The sequence below is a fragment of the Callorhinus ursinus genome, unplaced genomic scaffold (assembly GCF_003265705.2).
Source record: "Callorhinus ursinus isolate GAN/ISIS: 27379988/994484 unplaced genomic scaffold, GSC_fseal_2.0 scaffold5, whole genome shotgun sequence".
Lineage (NCBI taxonomy): Eukaryota > Metazoa > Chordata > Mammalia > Carnivora > Otariidae > Callorhinus > Callorhinus ursinus.
This window is the reverse complement of record NW_027397067.1, coordinates 21,535,393-21,560,481: the sequence shown is the minus strand read 5'-3', so window position 1 is coordinate 21,560,481 and position 25,089 is coordinate 21,535,393. Positions and strand designations below refer to the sequence as shown.

The 25,089-nt window shown below is 37.8% G+C and overlaps 2 protein-coding genes across 5 annotated transcripts in view; one reads left to right on the top strand and one right to left on the bottom strand.

Moving 5' to 3' along the window:
* Positions 1-25,089, bottom strand: part of XKR9 (XK related 9) — an 86,405-nt gene that overhangs the window by 39,531 nt on the left and 21,785 nt on the right. The gene's annotated exons all lie outside the window — the stretch shown is intronic.
* LACTB2 (lactamase beta 2) lies at positions 21-25,089 on the top strand. 4 transcript variants are annotated; one of them, XM_025870713.2, is made up of 7 exons: positions 21-214; positions 5,238-5,401; positions 11,048-11,174; positions 16,976-17,154; positions 20,013-20,161; positions 22,888-22,969; positions 23,617-25,089. In XM_025870713.2, the coding sequence occupies exons 1-7, from the start codon at positions 93-95 to the stop codon at positions 23,658-23,660; spliced, it is 867 nt and encodes a 288-aa protein (XP_025726498.1). In that variant the 5' UTR covers positions 21-92; the 3' UTR covers positions 23,661-25,089. The 4 variants fall into 4 exon arrangements, with proteins under 4 accessions (XP_025726498.1, XP_073748983.1, XP_025726497.1 ...); XM_073892882.1 differs by having other exon boundaries at positions 23,050-25,089; XM_025870712.2 differs by having other exon boundaries at positions 22,888-25,089.

Here is a 25,089-nt window from a genome sequence, read left to right as displayed (position 1 = left end):
CTGCTGGCCCCGCCCCGCCTCCTCCCCCACACGGGCCTAGTAGCCATTTCCGCGCTCGAGTCACCGCGCGCCGGCGGCCTCCAGAAGCTGGTATGTCGGCTGTCCTGCAGAGCATCGAGCGGCTGTCCAGTCGGGTGGTGCGCGTCCTGGGCTGTAACCCGGGACCCATGACCCTGCAGGGCACCAACACCTACTTGGTAGGGATCGGCACCAGGTAAACGTCCCCGTTCCCCCCTAGCAAACACCCCGGCTTGCGGGACCCACAGAGCTGGGGCTGGGACCACTGCTCGCCGGAAAGCGGAGTCTGTGCGCCCCCGCAACCTGGAGCTCAGTGTCCAGTCCGGTCCTGGCAGCCCCACCCAGGACCACCCTCGGACGCCCCGATTCCAGGCCTCCCCCACATCACTGCAATACCGCCTGGTAACCTCTGTAACGTGGGTTATGGCTAATGAGGGAGAAATAACGAAACAAAACAAAACAAAGAAACAAAACAAAACTTCCTGGTTTTGAAACCCAATTGACTTTGCCTAATGTTGAATGCCAGGGTGAGTGTTTAAGCTGTTGAGAAATTAGGATCGCCTGGAGTTAAAAATCCCGGAAAGCATTTACTTTGCTCACCTTCTGACTTTTCACCAGTGTTTTGCTCAGACTATAACTTGCCCTTCACAAAAGTGATTAATTGGGCTGAGGCCTTTTTCTTAACTCAGCAGCAGAGGGCAGGATTTTCTTGCTTCCAAATTGCTCGAGTCTGAAACGCCAAGGATCCCCCTAGCACTTGGGAAAGAGGAGCGGACTGATTTTGGTTTTTGTTACTATTGTGTAGCCTCATTTAAGTTATTTTTGCAGATGGAATAACCTATCTGTATTTCTATTGTTCAGCTGCATTGTTTTAGTGTAATTATGCAGAAGTGGGGAGATGTGGTGTATTGCACCAATGTGCATTGAACAGTTTTTATATGCTTGGTCTTTAGTATACCCTACACAATACAAAATAAAAACAAGATACAGTTCCCTTTAAGCATAAAATTTAAGTGTATATTTTAAGATGTGTTAAAATTAATATAACTGATTTCTAGAAAACAGTTTAATAGTAATTTGAGTTTTCATTTGAAGTATCTGCTGTATTTGCCTTTTTCCAGTAAATCAGAATTTTAGATGGAGCAGGATGCAGGAACTGGAAGTACTGAAGTCAGACAGGCAGAAGTTAGGTTCAGAATAAACAAGGCAGGGTCAAGTAAGTACAGGAGCTTAGGCTGCCTCCACAATCTAGGAGGATAGAGAATTCAGCAGAAAAAAATACTTTAGAGTAGAGTCTGTCTTGCCTGGGACTCCCTCACCCCTGAAGTCCATAGGCATTCTCTTCTCTCTTCAGCGTGTCATGTTGAACTAGTTCTAATGTCAGTACCTATTCTAAACATTGAATATAGTCAAAATTACCCTAAGAAGTCTCTTAGGAGGCACTGTGTTGGAGATCGTGTACAATCACAATTAAGTTCGGTGCAGCCTGCTTTTTCTTCCAGCAATGAAGCAAATGGCTGGTTCTGTTTGAAAACCAGATGAAGCTGGCTTGCATTTAGGGGCCATGTTATATGAAAAATGCATACTGTATCTTTAAACACTAGAACCACATTCAGTGTAGCAAAGTGCTTGTGCTAAAAGAGACATAAAGAACCTGAAAATGAGGGAAGACACTCGTGGTCTCCCACTTTACACTGCTTCCACTACCACTGGCATAAACTCATGGAATGGAATGGCCAGTGGAATCAGTCATATATGACATATATGTGATGAATCTAGATAGTTGAACTAGAATAACTTAATGTGTAGATGATGCTATTACACTGTATAAAGTAGAAGTCAGGTGGCAAGAGATGAATATTAATTGGGTCCAAGTAAGAGGTTCAGATATTGGTATCCACCTGTTCTGCACAAAACAGTTCCAAGATCACAGGTGGCTCCTATATCACCAAATCCAATGGCATTTTTCCATTCCCCTTGTATTTGAACTTCAGTACCTTTTGACACTGTTGACCATTCCCTCCTTGATTTGCTTACACCACATTTCTTCTAGTTTGCTCTTACCTCTCTGGCTGTTCTTTCTCAATCTCCTTCATGGAATCAGCCTCTACCTGATCTTTAAGTGTGTGAGTTCCTCAGGATGTAATCTTAGTCTCTCCCGTTCTCATGCTATGTTCTCTACCTAGGTGATCTTTTCGACTTCCTTGGTGTCCAACTTCCTCTTCCACTCAAGAAACTCTAAAACCTGCAGTTTTAACCTTTACTATCAAAATTGTAACTCCCTGGAGGCAAATAGTTTATCTTAATAGAAAAAGGCAGTCTAGTGTAGTAATTAAAGTTAAGACTCTATACTCTGATTACCTAAATCCAAATCCTAGCTTATGACTTTAGACAAGATAGTTGATTCTCTAAGCTTCAGATTCCTTATCTGTACCATGAGGATTGAATAGCACCCACCTCAAAGGATGTTAAGAGGATTCAGTGAAATTTAAATGAAAAATCATATCAAAAGCACTTAACAAATTCTAGCATGTGGAAAGCATACCATAATGTTAGCTATTATTATCACTTCTTCTTCCATCACAGCATCCAGACAACACTGGGTTCATGGCAGGTGCTCAGAAAATACCTAATGATTTGCATCTTATAACGAATATAACACAGTATCTTGTACACGGTAATGATTTGTTAGAATTTGAACTGAACTTATTCAATATACGTTTATGGTGCCAGGACTGTTCTAGACAACTGGGGGTACATCAACAAACAATTAATAGTTCATTCATAGTAGCTCAGACTTGATTTTATCATCTCTTTTCTTCCTCCTCTTCCTCCTCTACCAGAACCGGGGGGTGGTTAATCTGAAGTCTGTGGTCCCAAAAATGGTATAATTCAGGGAGTCTGACCTTAGCTGGGGGGAAAAAATTATACCATTATTAACCTCAGACTGAAAATTAGCTTTTATTCAATTATGAATATGGACAACAAACCATAGTAGTAATAGCAGTATCTGTGATTTTTTTCTCTAATATTTTCATCACATATTGCGATCATGATAGATATCTCAAAATAGTATGTATATACATCTCCATTTAGAAATTATGATCATTGGGGAGCCTGGGTGGTTTAGTTGGTTAAGCGTCTGCCTCCAGCTCGGGTCATGATCCCAGTGTCCTGGGATCCGAGTCCCACATGGGGCTCCCTGCTCAGCTCAGCAGGGGGCCTGCTTCTCCCTCTTAGCCTGCCGCTCTACATACTTGTGATATGGGCATTGCAGTTAGAAAAGTGTGGAATCAAATATATCCTGTGCTAGAGTTCATGACTCTAGGCAAATTACGATATTACATATATGTCTAACTTGTCAAGGCCTCAGTTTCCTCATCCGTACAATGAGAGTAAAATCTCGGGATTGTTTTGATGATTAAATGAAAAATAAGCCACTACCTTATTTATTCATCCAACAAACGTTTATTATCTAGTACATGCCACCATCTAGATTCTGGCAAAACCAGATCAGGTTCCTTCCCCCGTGGAGCTTAAATTTGTAGGCTGTGGGAGGTGTGGAGACAGGCAATAAATTAATAAACATGTAAATATATAATATGTCATGTGGTAATAAGTGGTATGAAGAAAAAGCAAGGGAAGATGGCTGGCAACGTCATCAAAATTCATTGTGACCCAAACCACATTTATCTCAACTTTGCTCCCTCCAGTGTTTATAGTCTTGGTTAATGACAAACCAGTCATCTCACCTAGAAACCTCAAAATCATCAATTTTTTTCCCTTCCCTTCCACATCCAGTTGTTTAAAAAAAAAAAAAATCCTGTTGATTGTGCCTCCTAAATGTTTTTTAACCATCTCCTCCTTATATTTCCACTGCCTGAAAACCTCATAATGCCTTCATGGGCCAGTATATCCATCTAGTTAACCTGTCTCCAGAAGGGACAGTTATAACTCTGTGTACTTGTAAAGTAGAGCCACTGCTCTGTGGAACTTAAGGTGTAGATAAAAGCCTATGGACCACAAGGCCATTGTCCCCACCTCTCCACCCTGCCCCCTCCCCCATGAGAGGACAATTTGTTTTTATTGGCTGTGCGTCTCAGGGAATAGAGTTCGGGAAACAAACCATCCAATATAAAATAGCCATCCAGATACTTCGGGTCATATTTACCCCATTTGAATGTTCTGCAGAATGCCGTTTACCTGTCACTATTACTGTTTGTTTTCATAGGTCCCTCTTCCCGCTTTCCACTAGAATGCAAACAGGATTTTTTTTGTCTTGCAAGAAAGACATGGCACATAGTAGATAATTCATACAGTTATTAATGTATTAATGAGTGAATGACTGAGACTTTTCATCAAGACTAATCTTCTCTCCCCCAACCTGAATTAGGGAGGTGTTATTGTGAAGCAGCCTGAATTAAAAAGTTTGTGAGTTGGTTCTTGAGGAGGAAGATGTCCCCCTTATTTCTTTAGTTCAGAAAAACTTTATAGAGAAAGACCATCATCCTGTGAAATAGTGAGGAAGGGCATACAAAGTATAAAGAAGGTTCAGAACCACAAGCAGAAAAATATAACTAATAGGGTTGTCTAGGTAAAGAAATAAAGCAACTCAGACATTTCCTCATGCTTCCCTACTCCTTTCATTTTCACGTGGAAGGAAGCCAATGTAAAACTTCAGTAATAAGTTTTGTATGTAGTGCAGAAGACTAGGTTTCTTTAGGAATACCACTGAATCTAATTCTTTCATATCTATGAGACATTTGAGTATGTTGTAAAAGATCTCAAAGGCAGAGTGGATAAAAACACATATTCTAGAGACAGAATACTCAGGTTTGAATTCTGGTCTTGCCATTTATTTGCAGAGTAACCTTGGGCAAGTTGTACAATGAAATACCTCCTTTAAATAGTTGTGATGAGGAACACAATTGTTAAAATACATAAGGTCCTTGGAATAGTGCCATATTTGAGTGCTGGGTAAGTATTCAATATTATTGTGCCTTGAATTTGCCAAGTTCAGACTTACACGGGGCTATAAGATTTTTTCAAAAAACTTTTCTTACAGTGAGATATTACTATCATATAGCTGGTTTTCAAGCAGGTTGAAAGCCAAGCAATTTATGCAATTTCTTAAATATAATATGAATTATCTGTGTGAGAAATATGCTACTCTTAATTCTGTGTTCCAGTTGTGTGATTATCATCCATTTAATTTTCAGGAGAATCCTCATTGACACGGGAGAACCAGCAATTCCAGAATACATCAGCTGTTTAAAGCAGGCTCTGACTGAATTTAACGCAACAATCCAGGAAATCATAGTGACTCATTGGCACCGTGATCATACTGGGGGCATAGGAGATATTTGTAAAAACATCAATAATGGTAAACAGAAAACATTAAGCTCTTTGAGGAAAACTATGTTTTCAGAATAATTTATTTCTGTTACAGAAGTAAGTAAGCTAGTCAGTCATTTACTGAATACCTTATATACTTACATGGTACTTTTAGAAATTAATATACTTTTAATACTGCCCCCAATTTTAACAAAAGAGGAAAGGAAAAGTCCTATTTTCTATTTCAGATCTCTTATCCCTCTTATTTTTCCCCTTTGCCAGGGATGAAGGTCAGTTTGAATTTTGTCTGTAGTAGTAGTAGTGACGATTGCTACTTCCGAGTTAATAATAACTAACCACTCTTGAGCATTTACTGTGTGCCAGGCACTGTGCTAAACACTCTACATGGGTACTGTGAGGTAGTTGCTCTTACTGTCCACACTCTAAACATGATCTCAGGTCTTCCATAACTTTAAGGCAATTACTATGATACACTAAAATACTGGTGAAAGATCATTGTATTGCTAATTCTCCGTCCCTGAAACCTATTCAGTACTGACACCTTACCGCCTCTCTCCTTATACCCCCATATTACCATCACACACATAGATTCATTCCTTCCTTCATTCCTTCAACAAATATTCAAGTGACCACTCTGTCCAGGCACTGTTCTTGGCACAAGGGATGTGGCAGTGCACAAAACAAAGACTCTGCTCTCATAAAGCGTGCATTCTAGTAGGGAAGGTAAATGGTAAATACATAGTAAGTCAGATGGTGATAGGTGCTATGAAGAAAAATAAAGCTAAGTGAAGAAAAAGGGGAGAGAAAATAAAATGGGGGAAGGGCAGTGGCTTGTACCTAGGGTGGATAGGGAGAGAGAGTAAGCTATACAGGTATCCGAGAGGAGGCTATACCAGACAGAAGACATTGCAGGAGCAGAGATACTGGAATTGGGCTGTGCTTGGCAAGTTCGGGGCATATGAAGGACAGGAGGTCAGGAACATTCATTCACAAAAGGAACATACATATGCATTCAACTCGTGTTTTTAAATATTTTTAAATGTCTTCCTTTTAGGACTTGAGACTACAGTTGGTACACCAAGGTGTTATCAACCAAAGCACCCAATATCACCAGGCTGCCCATTATAAAAAATGCTCTAACCTCACTTTGTTACCCTCTTAACCTCCTTTCTTACAATCCTATAGGACTGTATGCCACAGGAAATCATTATCTTTCAGTCTAACTTTTCCTCACCTTTCTCTTGTCTATCTACCCAGTAAATTTTGTGAATTAAAAAACTATGCTGAAGGTTCTTGACTAGCTTTGGCCAACTCTTTTAGCATGAGTTTTAATTTAATGTTAAACATTTTAAATGTTTATGGCCTACTTTTTCTCCTTCATAAATCAACTTTATTGAGCTTGAATTGACATACATAAAATGTACCCATTTTAAGAGTATAGTTTGTGGGATGGCTGGGTGGCTCAGTCGGTTAAGCATCTGCCTTCGGCTCAGGTCATGATCTCAGGGTCCTGAGATCGAGTCCCACGTTGGGCTCCCTGCTCAGTGGGGAGCCTGCTTCTCCCTCTGCCTTCTGCTCTCCCTGCTTGTACTCTCTGACAAATAAATAAAATCTTAAAAAAAAAAAAAGTATAGTTTGATAAACACCTTTGTGACGGATCCAGTCAACATAAAGAATACTCTCATGACTCCAAATTGAAGAGGTCTCCTGATGCCTCTCTGCAATAATCCCCCTCTAGCAACCACTGATCTGCTTTATTTGACTATAGATTAATTTTGCCTTGCCACATAATGGAAGCATACAGAATCACTCTCTAGCTTCTTTTACACAGCATCATGTTTTTGAGATCACCTATGTTTCAGTAATAATAGTTTCTTCCTTTATTGCCAAGTGGTAATCCGTGGTAGGACTGTACCAGGATTTATTTATCCATTCACCTGTTAATGGACACTTAAGCTATATATTTAAATTAAAAATTAGGGGCACCTGAGTGGCTCAGTTGGTTAAGCGTCCGACTCTTGATTTCAGCTCAGGTCATGATCTGAGGGTCATGAGATCAAGCCCTGCGTCAGGCTCCACGCTCAGGGAGGAGTCGGCTTTAGATCTCTCCTCCTCCCTCTGCCCCTCCCCCTGCTCACATACACACACACACTCTCTCTCTTTCTCTCTCTCTCTCTAAAATAAAATCTTTTTTAAAAAATTTAAATCGTTTTGGGTTCCATACAAAATAATGAATATTTGTGTAGTAGATTACCTATTAGGTTGATTTAAAGAAAGTCAAGGAGAAATTTGACCCTGCTCTGTAGCCACTAAAATTTTATTACTTTGAGAAATAGCTTGTTGACTTTCAATCTGAATTTTATTGAAGCTAGATCAGCTGCATACAGACCTTGAGTTGCTCTGCACTGAAATCGTGCAGAGGTTACCTTTCAGAATCTCCCAAGAGTCCATGTACTTCTTCATTCTCTAAATCCTTAATCACTAGCATTCTTGTTCTGTTTTGTTCTGTTATTTTCTTTGCTCCAGATCATTTTACTACTTAAGTTAATTATTAGTGTGGCAGAAATTTTTCAACTGCTTTATGAGCTAACAACTTGTGGTTTTACAGGCCACACCAAAATTATGAATGCCAATTACAAGATTTCTATGAGAAGATACAGCAACCTACTTTCAAAAGTTTAAGATATAATCAGTGTATAATTCCAGAACTCCCAGTGGCTGGCAGGAAGCCAGAATTTTACCAGACATGAGAACTATAGAACCCCAGGCTGCCCCAGTGTTTTTGGTTTGTTTTTGAGTAAATATTTAAAAATATATTTTTGTGATCATGATAGTTGTTATTTTGCAGCTGAAGTTGGATCTTTGCCATGTATTTCACGTCCCGGTCCTAGGAGTCAAATGTTTGCTTCTATGCCATTCAATTAGATTGTGTTTTCATTAGAAAGTGTTATAAGCAATATCACATGTTTGTATCAGCTTCAATAATTAGCATTAACAATGATATAAGCCATTATTCAAACCCTTAACAAATGACTGAGGGTTTCCTCATGTTAAAATAATCATATGATAGAGACAGAAAGTAGGTAAGTATGGAGAGACTGGTAGGAGGAGAGAAGAGGGAGTGACTACAGTTGGGTAAAGGGTTTCTTTGAGGGGTTTTGAAAATGTTATAAAATTAGATAATGGTGATAGTTATACAGCTCTTTGGATATACTTTAAAAACACTGAATTGTACTCTTTGAAAGGGTGAATTTTATACTATTGAGTTATATCTCCGTAAGCTTTTATTAAATATAATAATGATTATTATCTGATTGCTTTCAGCATGCCCTTCTCCCTCCTGCCCATACAGATTGTTATTGTGAGTAGGATATGTTTTCGTATTCACACATAACTTTAAAAACTGACACAAAGTTATTTTATAGTATGACATTTGTAATTTTGAGATAATGATGAGTTTTTTGGAAGGATTGTGTGCCAGAGGTCTCATAACTAGAAATATAATACCTCTAACTTCTTTACTGAAAGACAAAATTATACAGATTAAAAATAAACACATACCAAAAAACCTCCCCATCTCACTCCAGAATGAAGACAGCCTTATTATGTAATGCCAATTCCCAGAATAGCATATTATTTTTTGCCCCAGCCTCTAAGATACAAAATAATGGAGTTTGGGGCTGGAGAGAGAAGGTCTAGTCCCAGTTGTTTTATTTTTTTTTTATTTTTTTTTCAAAGATTTTATTTATTTATTTGAGAGAGAGAATGAGATAGAGAGAGCATGACAGGGGGGAGGGTCAGAGGGAGAAGCAGACTCCCCGCCGAGCAGGGAGCCGGATGTGGGACTCGAGGATCATGACCTGAGCCGAAGGCAGTCGCTTAACCAACTGAGCCAGTTGTTTTATTTTTATTATATTTGCAATATTTCTGTCTCCTTTATCTTCCATACTAGCCTGATTTCTGTGCCTTGTCAGTTTTTCTCTGAATGTCTTTTTCTCCCATATTTCCATTGCTGTCACCTTAGTTCTAATATTCACATCCTTCCGGGTGAGTTATTAGTCACCCCCTCCTGCTGTTTGTGATCTCTCGCCCTACAGTGTCCCACCTAGAGCTGCCATATTGATCAACCGGTTAACACTATTTCGTTTTCTTTCTAAAAAGTGTACAGTGGCGCACATATGGTAGAGTTTAAATTCCTCTATTCCGGGCGCCTGGGTGGCTCAGTCGGTTAAGTGTCTGCCTTCGGCTCAGGTCATGGTCTTAAGCGTCTGCCTTCCTGCTCCACGGGAAGCCTGCTTCTCCCTCTCCCACTTCCCCTGCTTGTGTTCCCTCTCTCGCTGTGTCTCTCTCTGTCAAATAAATAAATAAAATCTTTAAAAATAAATAAATAAATTCCTCTCTTCTATGAAAGGCAATTTAAGGCCTTCCATGGGCTCATCTAATCCCACTTTATCTCCACGTCTCAGCCAGTGTTTTGCATTGGACAAGTTGGTAGCATACTTTGTTGCACGTATGCCACGCTCATTGTCATTTCTATGCTTTTCCTAATGCTGTTCCCCTTACCTACAAATCATTCTCTGTACCTTTTCCCAAACCACTCATCTTGTAAGCCACACTTCAAGTTCTGTCATATTTGTGAATTTTTTCCTAATTGTTTTCCTTTCTCTAAACTACTGTGGCTTTTATTAGCTGAATTGCCCATTTAGTATTCGTTAAATGGTTCTGAGTATAGTTCTGTATTTATTTATTTGTAAGTTTTATTTCCCCAACTGTGATAGTTTTTAAGCACTTTAATGTCACCATGCTTGTATTCACTATATATAGTATACTTGGCACCCAGGTGTTGATTGGTTAATTGATTTTCTTTGTCAGTGAGAGGTAGTATAGGTTAAATTTATTTTAATGGTTTAATATCTTCGTCCTGGGTTTGGGGCCTCCTTTCAGCATTCACAGAAAGAACATTATGCTGTCATCCTTTTATTACTAAGTACTGCCATGATGCCATGACTTCTTTTACTATCTGCTAAGACTAGACAGAAAAACATCCCCTGGTTCTGTTGTTGCTGCCTCTTCAACACCCATCTTGATATCAAAGCTAGCCGAGATTATGATGAACTACTTTCAAACTTTTATATAAAATAAGAGTGACTAGAAAATCACAAAGGTGTAGACCTAGAAGTGCCTGAGAGAATAAAAAGCTCTTTTGTTGAGGTAGAAAAAAAAAATAGTTCAAATTCCAGATAGGCTGCTGTAACCCATCCCATGTTCTCTTGTCTCTTAATGTTAATATTTTTTGTAGTCATTCACAGTGTTAGCTCTATGAAAGTTGATCTCGTATTTTTTTTGTTTCCATAGAAGAATTTAAAGAGAGTCAACTTGTAATGAAATCATCTATTAAGTATTAAATGACAAAAGTGCAAAATCGAACGAATAGGTAGACTGCAGACTTAGAGGAACAAAATCATGAATCGAGCAACAGTGTTACAAAAGCAAGGAGTTTGAAACAGGAAAGAATAAAAATGGCTGAAATAAATTAATGGGGTAGAGAAAGGGCTTAAGAAATTACTGTAAAAACCAAATACAGGAAAAAGATTAGAAGAGAAAGTTGACGTCTTAAAAGGCTGAATTATCACTTAAAGTATGACTTAATATATTTTGCGTGTTTTGTTACTAGACACTGCATATTGCATTAAAAAACTCCCACGGATTCCTCCGAGAGAAGAAATTATAGGAGATGGAAAGCAACAGTATGTTTATCTGGAAGATGGAGATGTGATTAAAACTGAAGGTGCCACTCTCAGGTCAGTAAATGTCCTTTAGCCAGGAAAGGGCAGGGGAGTTTATGTATGTGTCTTCTAAAAAGGGAATAAAGGAAGATTTCTGAATATTTGCTTATATGAGTGAGGAATATCTCAGGAAGGATATAAAAGATCTGATAACATGGTTACTCTGGAAAGAAAAACCAGGTTGCTTGAGAAATAGGAGAAAAGAAAGACTTTTCACTCTATCTGTGATACCTTTTTAAATTATTTGTTTGAATTATATGATTACCATTTTTTAAATAAAATTTAAATTAAAAAATAAATTAGCATTCCTGTTAGCATGGTTTAGGACTCTACTCATCAGTTAAATTCAGGACTTTCTCATGCTCTCAATTCCAGAAGATGAACTAAAGTAAATACATTTTAGGCCAGACCCCTAATCTCCCATGACCTAAGTGAGGTCGAAAAGTTGTTTCAAACTCAGTAATTTTAAAACTGAACTACTTAGGTTTCTCCTCTGTCCTTGCTTTCTGACTTCAGGACACCTGCTCCTCTCAGCACTTAAGATTTTATTTTTTCTTCTAAGATAGAAGCTGGTTCCACTTCACCTTTATCACTCCTCCTTTCCCTGCCCACCACATCTAATTGTGTTAGATTTTACCTTAAAAATACTGGTCCATGCTGTCCCTTTTTCTTCATGTCCACTACCATTACTTCTTGTTTAATATTCCTGTCTCCAGGCTTCCCTTTCCAGTTCATACCCCGTGTCACTTGAAACCTTGAATAATTCTCATACAAGATCATTTTTATTCTCCTTACCATGTTGCTATCTGTCCCCAAACCACTTTTCTGGTCCAATTTCCTACCACTGCCATTGTAAACACAATTAGCCATATCCAAATACCTGGACACGTTATGTATATTCATGCCTTTGCTCATGCCCTCCCCCTTCACCAGGTAGGCATCAGGGCTTTCCCCCTACTTGTCTCCTTCATAAATTCTTACCTATTCATTCTTCAGACTTCAGTTCGCATGTTACTTACCTCAAGAACCCTTTCCAGGCAGAATTAACTGCTCCCTCCTCTGACTTTTTTTTTAAGATTTTATTTATTTATTAGAGAGAGAGTGAGTGAGCAACAGGGAGGGAGGACAAGCCAAGGGGGAGAGGCAGAGGGAGAGGGAGAAGCAGACTCCCCGGTGAGCAGGGAGCCTGATGCGGGGCTCGATCCCAGGACCCCAGGTGCCCCTTTCCTCCTCTAACTTTCATATAACTTTTATTATTTTATCATAGCACTTATTAAATTATATTGTAATTTTTATGTAAGTAGGTATCTCCTTAAAAGGTAATCAACCCCTTAGGTTCACAGTATTAGTTAATGCCAGTTGCTGTAGCAAACCGACCCCAAAATGTATAATGGTTCATACATGAAATAAGTTTTCCTCCCAGTCACATAACATCCAGGAAAGGTTCCTGATTATCAAGTGGCCCCCCTGCAAATAATGTTTTAGACACCTTCTATCTTGTGATTCTACCATCCTCAATAGTTGGTTTCAAGGTCGCTTTGTTCACCTCAGTCAGTCCAGTGGGTGACAGAGAGGGAGCATAGAAGGGATCTTTCACAGGAGGCTTTCACAGACCAGACCTTCTGTTGCATTGGCTGTAAATTCAGTCATAGGCCACCCCAGGCTGGGAAGTAGAGTTTAACTTCATGCCCAGGAAGAAGAGGAAGGAGGTTTGATGATAAGTTAGCTATTCTCTGATACACGGCAGATGCCAGATTCATCTTCAGATCCTCAGTCCCTGGCACATAGAAGGCACTAAATATTTATCCAACATGTAGTAAATATCTACAAAAAGGGGAGTAGATTAGCAGGTGAATGAGAAAGAGGAGATGAAGAACTGAGTATCCATGCCCCCTTTCAAGCCAGCGTTCCCTTTTTTCCTAGTATGCTATTGATTTGTAAATTTAATTTATAAACCCAACTAATTTCTGGGTAATTTTCTTAAAATGTTCTTGTTGGAAATATGATGTGTCTCTTATAATTTGTTCATGATGCCAAAAGATAATAAACATTACATTACTAATTCTTCAGAGAGTATTCTTGACAATATTGAATTTCCCCCATCACATATTAAAGATCTATCTCAAAGGCTTGGGAATCACAGTACTAGTTTATTAGTTATCACAGAATCATGGATATTAGATCTATACCTAATTTGCAGATTAAGAACATTCGGCCCTTGGTAGTTAATTACCACCCATCTGCCATAAACAGCCAATATATTTTAAGCTTTTAAAAAAAAATTATTTGAGAGAGAGAGAGAGACACAAGCAGGGGAAGGGGCAAGGGGAGAGGGAGAGGGAAAAGCCCCACTGAGCAGGAAGCCCAATGTGGGGCTCAATCCCAGGACCCTGGGATCATGACCTGAGCCAAAGGCAGATGCTTAACTGACTGAGCCACCCAAGCTCCCCTGTTTTAAGCTTTTATTAAAAGTATACAAAAAGAAAAGTGTGCATATCATCTGTGTGCAATGTGGTTTATTATTACAAACTGAACAAATCATTTAAGCAGCTTTCAGATCAAGAAACAACAACATCAGGGGCGCCTGGGTGGCTCAGTTGGTTAAGCATCTGACTCTTAGTTTCAGCTCAGGTCATGATCTCAGAGCCATGAGCTCAAGCCCCATGTCGGGGTCTGCACTCACCATGGAGTCTGCTTAAGGCTCTCTCTCCGCCTACCTCTGCCCCTCCCCACTCTGTCTCTGTTTCTGTGTGTGTCTCTCTCTCTATCTAAAATAAGTCTTTTTAAAAATGACTTAGTAAATAACCTTTTCACAAAAATAAATTATAATTATACTAGAATTTGAATAAAACATTTAGTTTACTAATGACGATACTTTCCAATTTCCATTTTTATAAAGTCAGTAAAACCCAATTGTTTTAAATATTATCAAGAAGATTCATCATTAAGCAAAAGTTCCATAAACAGAAGGTTAAAATATACTTAAATCCTCAAGTATTTAATGTCCAGTTGTTCTGGTCTATTTGCCAATTTGGGGGGGGGGAAATAATACATTAGCGATAGGGACAATACCCACCAAGAACCCTTTAGTAAAAAAGTAGGAAGCAGATTTTTCAGTAGGATTTGATTCTGAATATAACCTTCAAGAATTTTCTAGTGACCTAAGTCCCATTTCTCAAAGAAAAGTCAGTCTGACAGCTTTTGTTGACTGTTCTAAACCTTGTAAGGGAGCCATCTTTATAAAGTCTACTCTATCACAGAAGTGGCAGAACTAGATAAATGTGCCACCTGATGAATGGGGAGGCCACAGCTGCAGTTCCTCTGATCTTTAGCAAAGCACCTCTGATGTCATCTCCTTTTTTCCTTCTGCCTATGTGAAGTGAATTTTAACACAGTTTTTATGCAGATTAAAGCATTAGCTACCCAGGTGACTGGAGAATTAGAATTTCTGATCCCCTAATTTAAAGAAATCTATTGCCTTGGTTATCAAAGAAAACCATTACTGAGTTCTGGAGTTGGGGGAGAGGGGACAAATAAAGGATGCACTGCAAGCACATCAATGGATAAGACAGTCTGCAGACTCTGAAAAAGAGTGGTTCTCCACATGAGTTTTTGTAGACTGAAAAAGATTGGGGGTCTGTTTGTAAACGCATTGTATGTGTGATTGTTCGTAAGATTGTCCATGAGATATGAGACACACCCACACCCACATACTCTTATAGTTGTGGAAATATGCCTTCTGAAATTATTTTCATGTAACATTGAATACTTTCATCAATAGGTTGCAACAGGTTTAATCAGACAAAAGAGATGTCTCCATATCACATTTTACTTTCCCTGTCCCAGAGCTGGCGCCGGCCATGTCTGCAAGAAACCCTGGTTTCTTTGAGTGGGAAATGGTATTTCAGTTCCCTCCAGAACTGAGTGTCAGGTGTGCTCATGACTACTGGAGTGTCATTGCTTTTGGGCCTTTTATAGAGCTAGGGAAAAAATGAAATGATGAATTCGTAAGGATTCCTCAATTCAGATGAGAATCCAGAACCTTAATTCCCTCATTCATATATTTTTTTCCCTTATCCCACAGTAAAAACCTTGGATCTCAACATCAATTTATTGTTTATACTGTCGTACAGTAAACACAAAATAGTTTCAGAAACACAGTAACCAGTAACACTGCCAACAATAAAGTTATTAAGTAAAGTTCAAAATATCTCAATAAACCTATTAAGTAAAGTTCAAAATACCTACTTCTTTTAAACCTAAGGTACATTATATTAAGGATATATAATAGTATTTAAAAATTATTTGAATTAATATTAGCATGGCTGTGTTATCTATCCAGTATATAGTAAGATTCATTTTTTTCTGTATTCAATGTTAACATTTTCTTTCTTTTTTTAGTTTTATGTTTAGAATATATATTTACGTAGCTCAAAAGTTAAAACTAACAAAAAAGTTACTAAGAGAAGTCTTGCTTATATCTCTGTTCCTTACATCCCACCTGCCTACCCCTACAGGCAGTTATAATTCATTAGTTTTTTGTTTATCTTCCCTCTTTTTGCAAAAATAAGGAAATATATGCAGATACATTTTTATTTCCCCAACATTCTTATACAAAAGAGCAACTATAAACATTCTTTCATGCTTTGATTTGTTTTTAAGAGAAAAGCACTTGTTAGCATTTAATGAACCTCCCTCCCCGTGGCTTCAGGACCCAGCCCCCACACACACCCATGGATTATCTGCTCAGCTCTTCTACTGTCCTGTCTTCAGGATGACAGTCTGTTTTAGGAGCTTTCCCTTCCCCGAAACTTTGTAGTAGCCTGATCATACCACATCAACGACAGGAGCAGCTCCAGTCGGGCACACCAGCCTGTGTGTCTCAGAGGTCCGAACCCCAGGCCAAACACTCCACCCTGCCCTGAGGCCCACCTTGTGTGGCCTGGAAGACTGGACTAAGGTCAGGGGTAAGTAGTTGGAGTGCAACCCAAGCACAGCTCACAGCCTGCCCCAGCAGCAAAGCAGAGGCACGAAAAGAACCATGCTTGTTTTTTTTTACCACTTGACAATATATGCTGCAAATTACTCCATATCAGTTCACAGAGATCATCATCTTTTTGATGGCTGCTGCATCGTATTCCATGGTATGGTTGTACCACAGTGTGTCCATAGTGTCCAATCATGGGTATCTGGGTTTTTCCTATTATTTTTTATAAATAATGTAATGAATAATTTATATATATTTTTTGTATTTGTGAACGTGTATTTTCAGGGTAAATTTCTAGCTATGGGACCAGTGGGTCAAAGGGTTATGTAATTTTGTTAGAAAATGCCAAATTCCCCTCCACATGTGCTATTACCATTTTGCTGTCCCAACAGCAACTTATGAAAGTGCTTTTTTCTCACAGTCTTGCCACAAAGTATATTGTAAAATAAACATCTGTGCAAAGAAAATTGAAAAAAAAAAGTTTTTAAATAATAAAAGCACTGTCTCTGAGTAGTGGAATGATTGTGAATTCATATATCCTTTAAGTATTTTCCTTTCTGTTTTCAAAATTTGCTGTAATCGGTGCATGCTTATTATTTATAAAATAAAAAAAGGTGGGAAAAGTATTGAATTTGTACTTCAGAGTAGGAAATCTGATTTAAAGGAGCGAATTTTCTGATGATAATTTCTATGGGCCACAAGAGAAGGAGCTTTTTAACCGATTTGACATCACTTATTTGTGTCGTATCCAGAGATAAGGCTGGAGAATAATTTCTTCTAAGCCTAAGAGTTTCTGATTTTTACTGTTTCTTTGTTTCCTTTTAACCAGAGTTATACACACACCTGGCCACACTGATGATCATATGGCTCTACTTTTAGAAGAGGAGAATGCAATCTTTTCTGGAGATTGCATCCTAGGGGAAGGAACAACTATATTTGAAGACCTCTATGATTATATGAACTCCCTAAAAGAGCTATTGAAACTCAAAGCTGATATTATATATCCAGGTGGGTAGTTGCTTAAATCTAGCAAACAGTTTGTGTGAAATGAGGAAGAAGGTTCATTTTGGTTTGTCTCTGTGTGTGTTCTTTATGTTTTCGGGGTTTGAAGAGCTACCCATAAAGTGCTTCTTTAAATTATGCCCCTAGGGGGCACCTGGATGGCTCAGTCATTAAGCGTCTGCCTTCAGTTCAGGTTGTGATCCCAGGGTCCTGGGATCGAGCCCCACATTGGGCTCCCTGCTCGGGTGGGAGGCCTGCTTCTCCCTCTCCCACTTCCCCTGCTTGTGTTCCCTCTCTTGCTGTGTCTCTGTCAAATAAATAAATAAAATCTTAAAAAAAAAAAAAAGCTGGAGAGTTAGGGGTGCCTGGGTGGCTCAGTCGGTTGGGTGACTGACTCTTGACTTTGGCTCATGGCTCAGGTCATGATCTCAGGGTCCTGCAATCAATCCCCACATCCAGCCTCAAGCCCCGACCCCATCCCACATCCAGCCAGCTCTGCACTAAATGGAGGATCTGCTTGAGATTCTCTCCCTCCTTCTTTGCCCTTCCCCCCGCCCCTGCGCTCATGTGGTCCCTCTCTCTCTAAAATAAGTAAATAAATGAAATCTTTTTTTTAAAGACTGAGAGTTATATTAATTTATAACGATATAAGGGTTGTTTTTTAACATCTTTACAGCCATTAATAGAACTGTTAAACAAAAGAAATTTACATGGGAATCAGAGAATGTTTTTCATTCCACAAGGTATCTTCACTTTTGTTAATTATTAGATTTCTGTCGTGGGCCACATTTTAGCCGTGAACTCTGAGCTTTAGTTTTTTAACTCACACTACTGAAATATCAGTAGCTTCCATGTCAACTCTAAAGCTGTATATTAATTTCACTTCTCCAGAAAAAGAAACCTGTTTTAGTATCTCAGCTGTCACGCACTGCTCTGCAGTATGAATCTCCCTTCCGTCCTAAAAGTGGAGAAAGATAATAACACTCAACAAGAAGGCCCAGAAGGAAAAAGAAACTAGGTTACCTAATTTTTTAAGTCCTTCTAACTTGTTCCTAACCAGAGCCATGGAAAGCTCTGTAAATAGAGTGTCTTCAATACCCTTATATTCTTTCATGAGTTTCTATCCCACTGAGGGGATAGGAAACATAGTAGAGCTGGGCATTTGGATTAATATGACACCAGAAGAATGGAAGCCGACAGCTGTTTTTATTTTTTTTGTATGTTTGAATTTTTTTTAATTTTTATTGTTATGTTAATCACCATACATTACATCATTAGTTTTTGATGTAGTGTTCCATGATTCAGTGTTTGTGCATAACACCCAGTGCTCCATGCAGAATGTGCCTTCTTTAATACCCATCACCAGGCTAACCCATCCCCCCATCCCCCTCTCCTCTAGAACCCTCAGTTTGTTTCTCAGAGTCCATCGTCTCTCATGGTTCGTCTCCCCCTCCGATTTCCCCCCCTTCATTCTTCCCCCCCTGCTATCTTTTTTTTTTTTCTTAACATATATTGCATTATTTGTTTCAGAGGTACAGATCTGTGTTTCATCAGTCTTGCACAATTCACAGCGCTCACCATAGCACATACCCTCCCCAATGTCTATCACCCAACCACCCCATCCCTCCCACCCCCACCACTCCAGCAACCCTCAGTTTGTTTCCTGAGATTAAGAATTCCTCATATCAGTGAGGTCATATGATATACCGACAGCTGTTTTTAAAGAGAAGAGAGTACATGTTTGATGCACTCACACTGAATGAAGCAAAGCTAATGAGAGGCTGCCTAGTAAAGGTTCTTAAGAGTGTTTGCTTTAATGAATCCAGTGAACTGGCTTATTGGCACAGCAGGAGCTTATGTGTAAATTATGTTCTATAGCCACAGCCACCATATATTAAAGTCTGTTCAGTGCTGGGCAGGGACCTTTCCAGTGTTGTCCTCACAGAAACCCAGTGAAGCAGGTAGTGGTATCTTCATTGCACAGCTGAAGAAACAACCTCAGGGATTCAGATTTTCATGGCCCCATACAAGTAAATGATTGTCAATATTCTAACCAAAGCCCATACTCTTCATATGATAACAGTCTGCTTCTGAATGTATTGTACTCAAATATTTTAAACATCCCTCTTACAGACTTACGTCATATGTTAATTTGTACTGTTTTAAAGGGTAACCAGACTTTAATATAGCTTAATCTGGGTTGTCAACATTTCTGAATTACTAGCTTATACATAAGATTCTTCAAAGTTCTACTGTGGTTCTTGTGAATTTTTAATAGATCTGAGTCACTTACATGAAGCTACTTTTTACAGTCCCCTTTTCAATCTCTTATGTAAGTGTGGCATAGTGGTTAAGAGCATAGAATGATTAAAAGCTCTCAAGTCAGAACTCCAGCTCCATCTCTTCTTCACCATGTAACTGTGGGCAAGTTATTTGCCGCCACCCCCCCCCCATATCTCAGCTTCTGCTATAAAGAAGGGTTAATAGTTGCTACCTCACTGGACTCTTAGAAGAATCATATATATTAAGCATTTAGAACAGTACCTGGCAAATAATGAGCACTCTGTATTACCTATCATTACTCTTGTGGTTACTATTTTTATTGTTAAATGTTTATTCTTTATTTTTAATGTATATAATAACATTTCATACAGATTTTATTTGATATAATTCTCTGTTTTTGGCATTGTATATAATTTTTAAATCTCTTCTACCTGTATGGTTTTCCAAATAATTCATGTTTGTTATATACTTAGTATGCTTTTTCAATACATCATATGATTATTTTTAAACAGAACAAATTAACTTCATGTGTACTTGATATTTTTATTCTGGTTGAAATAATTTTTATAATTCTAATTCAGGACATGGCCCAGTAATTCATAATGCTGAAGCTAAAATTCTAGAATACATTGCTCACAGAAATATCCGAGAACAGCAAATTCTTACATTGCTTCGTGATAATTTTGAAAAATCATTTACAGCAATGGAGCTTGTAAAAAACATTTACAAGGTAATTTTCATTTATCTTATTTGTACATAGCAACAGTTTTATTAGAATAATCTTTGTAGTAGACTATAGGTATGGTAAATTTATTACATCCCAGAACAGAGTAAGTGTGTTAATTTTATAAGTAGTGCTGCTTGTATAAATTTGAGATCAGCAATCTCAACTTTCTAGAACACAGAAGTTAAACAAATAAAAATGGACCTGGAGAACCAAAAAGAAACATTCCAAGCTATCATTAAATCTTATATACTTCATCTTGTAGGAGAGACTATTACCAACATCTTATGATTAAGTTTTGTAATGATTTATGTATTATTGTAGCCATCTTAATGATTGGTGTACTAGCCCATAGCAAGTGAGACGGGTGATCTGCTAGAGACATACTGGGTTAATAGCAGTGAGAAGTAGTAGCAATGCCTAACAAGGGAGAAGAAAGAGAAAGTACATGTAAAAGAACATGAGTAGAATAACTTAGTATATAGAGAAAAAAATGGCCTCGCTCCAGTGGCCTCTGAGTAAATATATAACAGCACTGTGGGGCAATCGATTAGTATAATTTAGTTTTTCAGCAAATGTTTGTTAGATATCTGCTGTGTGGATAGTATAGAGGTTAAGAATGCAGGCTCTGGAATAACATTACCTGGATTTAAAAACTCTCACTACCAGAGTACCTGGCTGGCTCAGGCAGAAGAGTGTGCTGACTCTTGATCTTGGGGTCATGAGTTCAAGCCCCATCTTGAATACAGAGATTACTAAAAAATAAATAAATAAACTTAAAAGAAAAACACCTCCCACTACTACCTGTACAGCCATAAGGTACATGAGAGTGTAAAGATGAGCTTGAAAAGTACCTAGGGCCAATTATAATTAGTAAAGAACTTTAGTGTTCCATTGGCCCAAGTTATCAAAAAGCAATCATATACTCAGTGTGCTTTGTTTTAAAAGGAAGGGATGAATGGTTAAAATGGCTAAATATAAAAAGTGCCATTGGCAAAGGGGTGATATAAATATTTAAATTCTGTGAAAGAGTTCATTTCCTTATAATACTAGAATATAGCCATGCTAGACTATACATTGGTACATTGGGTTTTTTTTTTTCCTAACTTAAGTACAGACAGCAGAACTCTCAAATCACCCTCCCAGATGAGTCATCGAGCAATTGTCCATTCCTTAAAAATGCTGGTTCTGCATTCAGAGGTGTATTCACTATATTCACTGTATTGTATGTGTCAAGTCCCTGTTGCGTATAGAATGGCATAGGTGTTATAGAGAGATTTATTCATTCAACATTTACTGAATGCCCTTCCTGTGCCACACAGTGGACCAGGTACCAAGATACAAAGATGACTACAGATCCCTACCTTCAAAGAACTTACCGTTTGGTGACAACAGACGTGTTCAACAGATGATTGTAATACTATCATTTTTTGAGTGCCTTATTGTGTGCTAGACACTGTACTCATTGGTTTACACTTAAAAATGTAATTTGAGGCCCTTAATTCATACACCTCGAATTTTCAATACATAAAGATACAATTATTCCAATTTAATACACTTTAAAAAAAATCTTGACTCAGGAAGTGTGAGCTAAGTAACTTCCAAAGGCACACAACTAGCAGATGTCACATACTCAAAAGTGAGATGTCAGATACTCAGATCGTGTTTTTTCTATCATACCAGGCTTCCTCTAAGACCTCTACACAGTATATCAGAGCATAAAAGAAAGAGGAGTATATTTCACCTGATGGAAGATGCAGGGTATCGAGGCTTGTCTGGAAAAGTTTTAAAAACTTATTTAGTTGAGTCTTGAAGAAGTAAGCATTTTCCAAGCCAAAGTCCAGGAGAAAAGAAGTCATTCTAGACGGAAGGAAAGACATGCTCTGCAAGTAATAAAAGAGCATTGTATATGTGAAAACCCACAAAGGACCTGCATATGACTGGAGCTCAGAATGCATATGTGAATGGGCAGGAAAGGAGTCCCAGGAAATGAGGCAGGAAAGACAGGCATGATCAGATCACAGAAGCCTTCTAAAAAATAGGGGCTTTGTCCAATAACCTGGGCATGACCCCTCAAGCATCTTAGGTGGAGGATTCACCAATTAGATCTAGAAGATCAACAGTGGTGGATATGGTACTGGAGCTTAAGGGAGGGCTTGGGGTTGGAAGTTTATATTTGGGGAACATTAATGTGTGATGTTGCTGTGCTAAGTTGGTTGAGTAAGAAGTGAGTCAACAATACAACTCAATGTAAGTAAACATGAATTTAAGAGAAGTCTAAAGTTTCGAGATGAAAACTAAAGGATGACAGAGGTAGGATAACCAAGGGAAACGTACAGAGATATTATCATGTAACCCAATAAATAAACCATAGGGCCAGTGGTCCATAGCATCATCAAAACTATCTAGAATAATTTTTAGTTATTCAATCATTCATAAAATACAGAGTTCCTACTATGTGCCATTATGCTAAGCACTGGGTATACAGTAAAGAAAACCAACACTGTTACTGTCCTTATGGACCTTACAGTCTATTTTATGTATAGGTATATAGATAAAAATAGAGTGACCTAAAGCAAGACACATACAAGGTGAAATCATTTTGATTATTCCTATATAAAAATGTACTTAAGTTAAAATTTTCCTTTTGTTGCATGTTTTAATAGTTTCAACAAGATTAACTCATTCTTTTAAAAAAGAAATGTCGTCTTTCACTCTCATTTTTCTTTTAGAATACTCCTGAGCATTTATATAAAATGGCTGAACATAATGTCTTGCTGCATTTGAAAAAATTAAAAAAAGAAGGAAAAATACGTAAGTATACTTCCAAATTTCAATTTTTTTATTACCAGCATTTAAAATATTCTTTTTTTACAAAACTAGTTTGTTTTTAGGAAAAATAACAACCACCAGAATCCTTCCTTGAACATCACTGTAAGATGGAGAAACAAGCACTAGGAAGGGTTAGTAGTGAAGGGCCAGTGGACCACAAATTGGAACCTAAAGCTCCCACAGGAATTAGAATTTTGCTTAGGGGTTGCAGTTCTTACCCACCAGAACTACAATCAAAGGCATGTAACGGGAAGATACCCTCTCTTCTCCCGACCACAAGACCACAAAGAATTTCACATGCAGAAGGTTTGGAAACAGCCAGACGTTTTAGCAGTAGTAAAGGTAGTAAACTCAAAAACATTAAAGCAGTAATTCTATAAGTGTTTACTAGTGTTAGATTAATTCATCAAATTAACAATCTTTATAGAAATTTAATCCTTAAAATCAAGAAGCTCAAAACTTGAATTTTGTGTAGAAGCTTTTTTGTATGTACAAAAAAATACCACCTTTATATTAAGCAACAAAATTATTTTAGGAATTAATGCTTTTTCTAGCCACAAAATAACTTAAAATCCATTATATTTGCTTATCTCTTGTTAAATTTTCACTCTCTAATTTTCTTTCCACAGTTAGCAACATGGATCCTGAGAAGAAATGGAAAGCTAATCTTTAGTTTCAGATTAATGAAAGCTTTTGTTGGTTTGTTTTATTTTTAGAGAATGGTATGTTTTCTTAACTATAATTATTTATAGGGAATATAGAGTATAGAACATTGAAAATAATCCTAAGTATACTTTAAAATAATGTCTTATTCCTTCTAAAATATATATTACATTTTACATGTATAGTATAGCTTGCTTATCTAATCTGAGTGTTATAACATTTTACCAAAAATTCAGAATCCAACAGTTTATCCATGTTCAACAGATTTATGGTTACTTTAAAAATAATAAAATTTATATAAGTTAAACTGGGTATTATTCTTGGAGATTAGTTATCTATTACAAATGGCCAATAATAGTATTTTCTCTAGCTGCTTCAGTTAACAGCATAGATTTCTGTGTAATCCTTCTTTACATCTGTAGATAACAGATTTGTTTTTATGTTTCTATCAATTGTATTATGATTTTGCTTTAGTTCTATAGCTCTGTATCCTGTATATTTTTTTATAATGATATCTCACAAATGATTCATGAACATCAACTTACAGTAATTGAAAAAATTAAATTCCTAATTAAAAGCATTATATAATAATTATTTTTGTAATCCATTAGTACAACTAACTTACTTTTCAAGTTTAGATTTTAGTATATAAATAGCTATCATATATATGAATTATATACCAAAAAAAAATTTTTTTAATTAGAGGATTTATAAGACAGGGCATTTTATATACAAGTAGTGTTCTTAAATATAGGAGTTAGGTTCTCAGGGTAGCCCAGCAATGATTATTTAACCCACAAGATTGCCAAACTGCAGTACTAAAATGAGCTCAGAATCCTGAGAATGTCCTTTTTTTAATTCTTCACTAAAGGTAAAACTTTAAAAATTTTTCTTAAACTTTCTTTGACATCCTCACCTTTTTCTGCCACTTTTCCCAAGGTCCCTAGGATTTTCATACTATCGTAACACTTGTTTTCATGCCTTAGAAACCTGTTGTGTTCCTGAAACCATTTTATATTACAAAATAACTCTGAACAACAACAATAACTCCATTCAAAAATGGGCAAAGGACTGGGGCGCCTGGGTGGCTCAGTTGTTAAGCATCTGCCTTCGACTCAAGTCATGATCCCAGGGTCCTGGGATTGAGCCCCACATTGGGCTCCCTACTCAGCGGGAAGCCTGCTTCTCCCTCTCCCACTCCCCCTGCTTGTGTTCCCTCTCTTGCTGTATCTCTCTCTGCCAAATAAATAAAATCTTTAAAAAAAAAAAAAAAAAGGGGGGGGGGGGGGGGGGGTTAGCCTGGTGATGGGTATTAAAGAGGGCATGTATTGAATGGAGCACTGGGTGTTATACGCAAACAATGAATCATGGAACACTACATCAAAAACTAATGCAATGTATGGTGATTAACAACACAATAAAATAAAAATTAAGAAAAA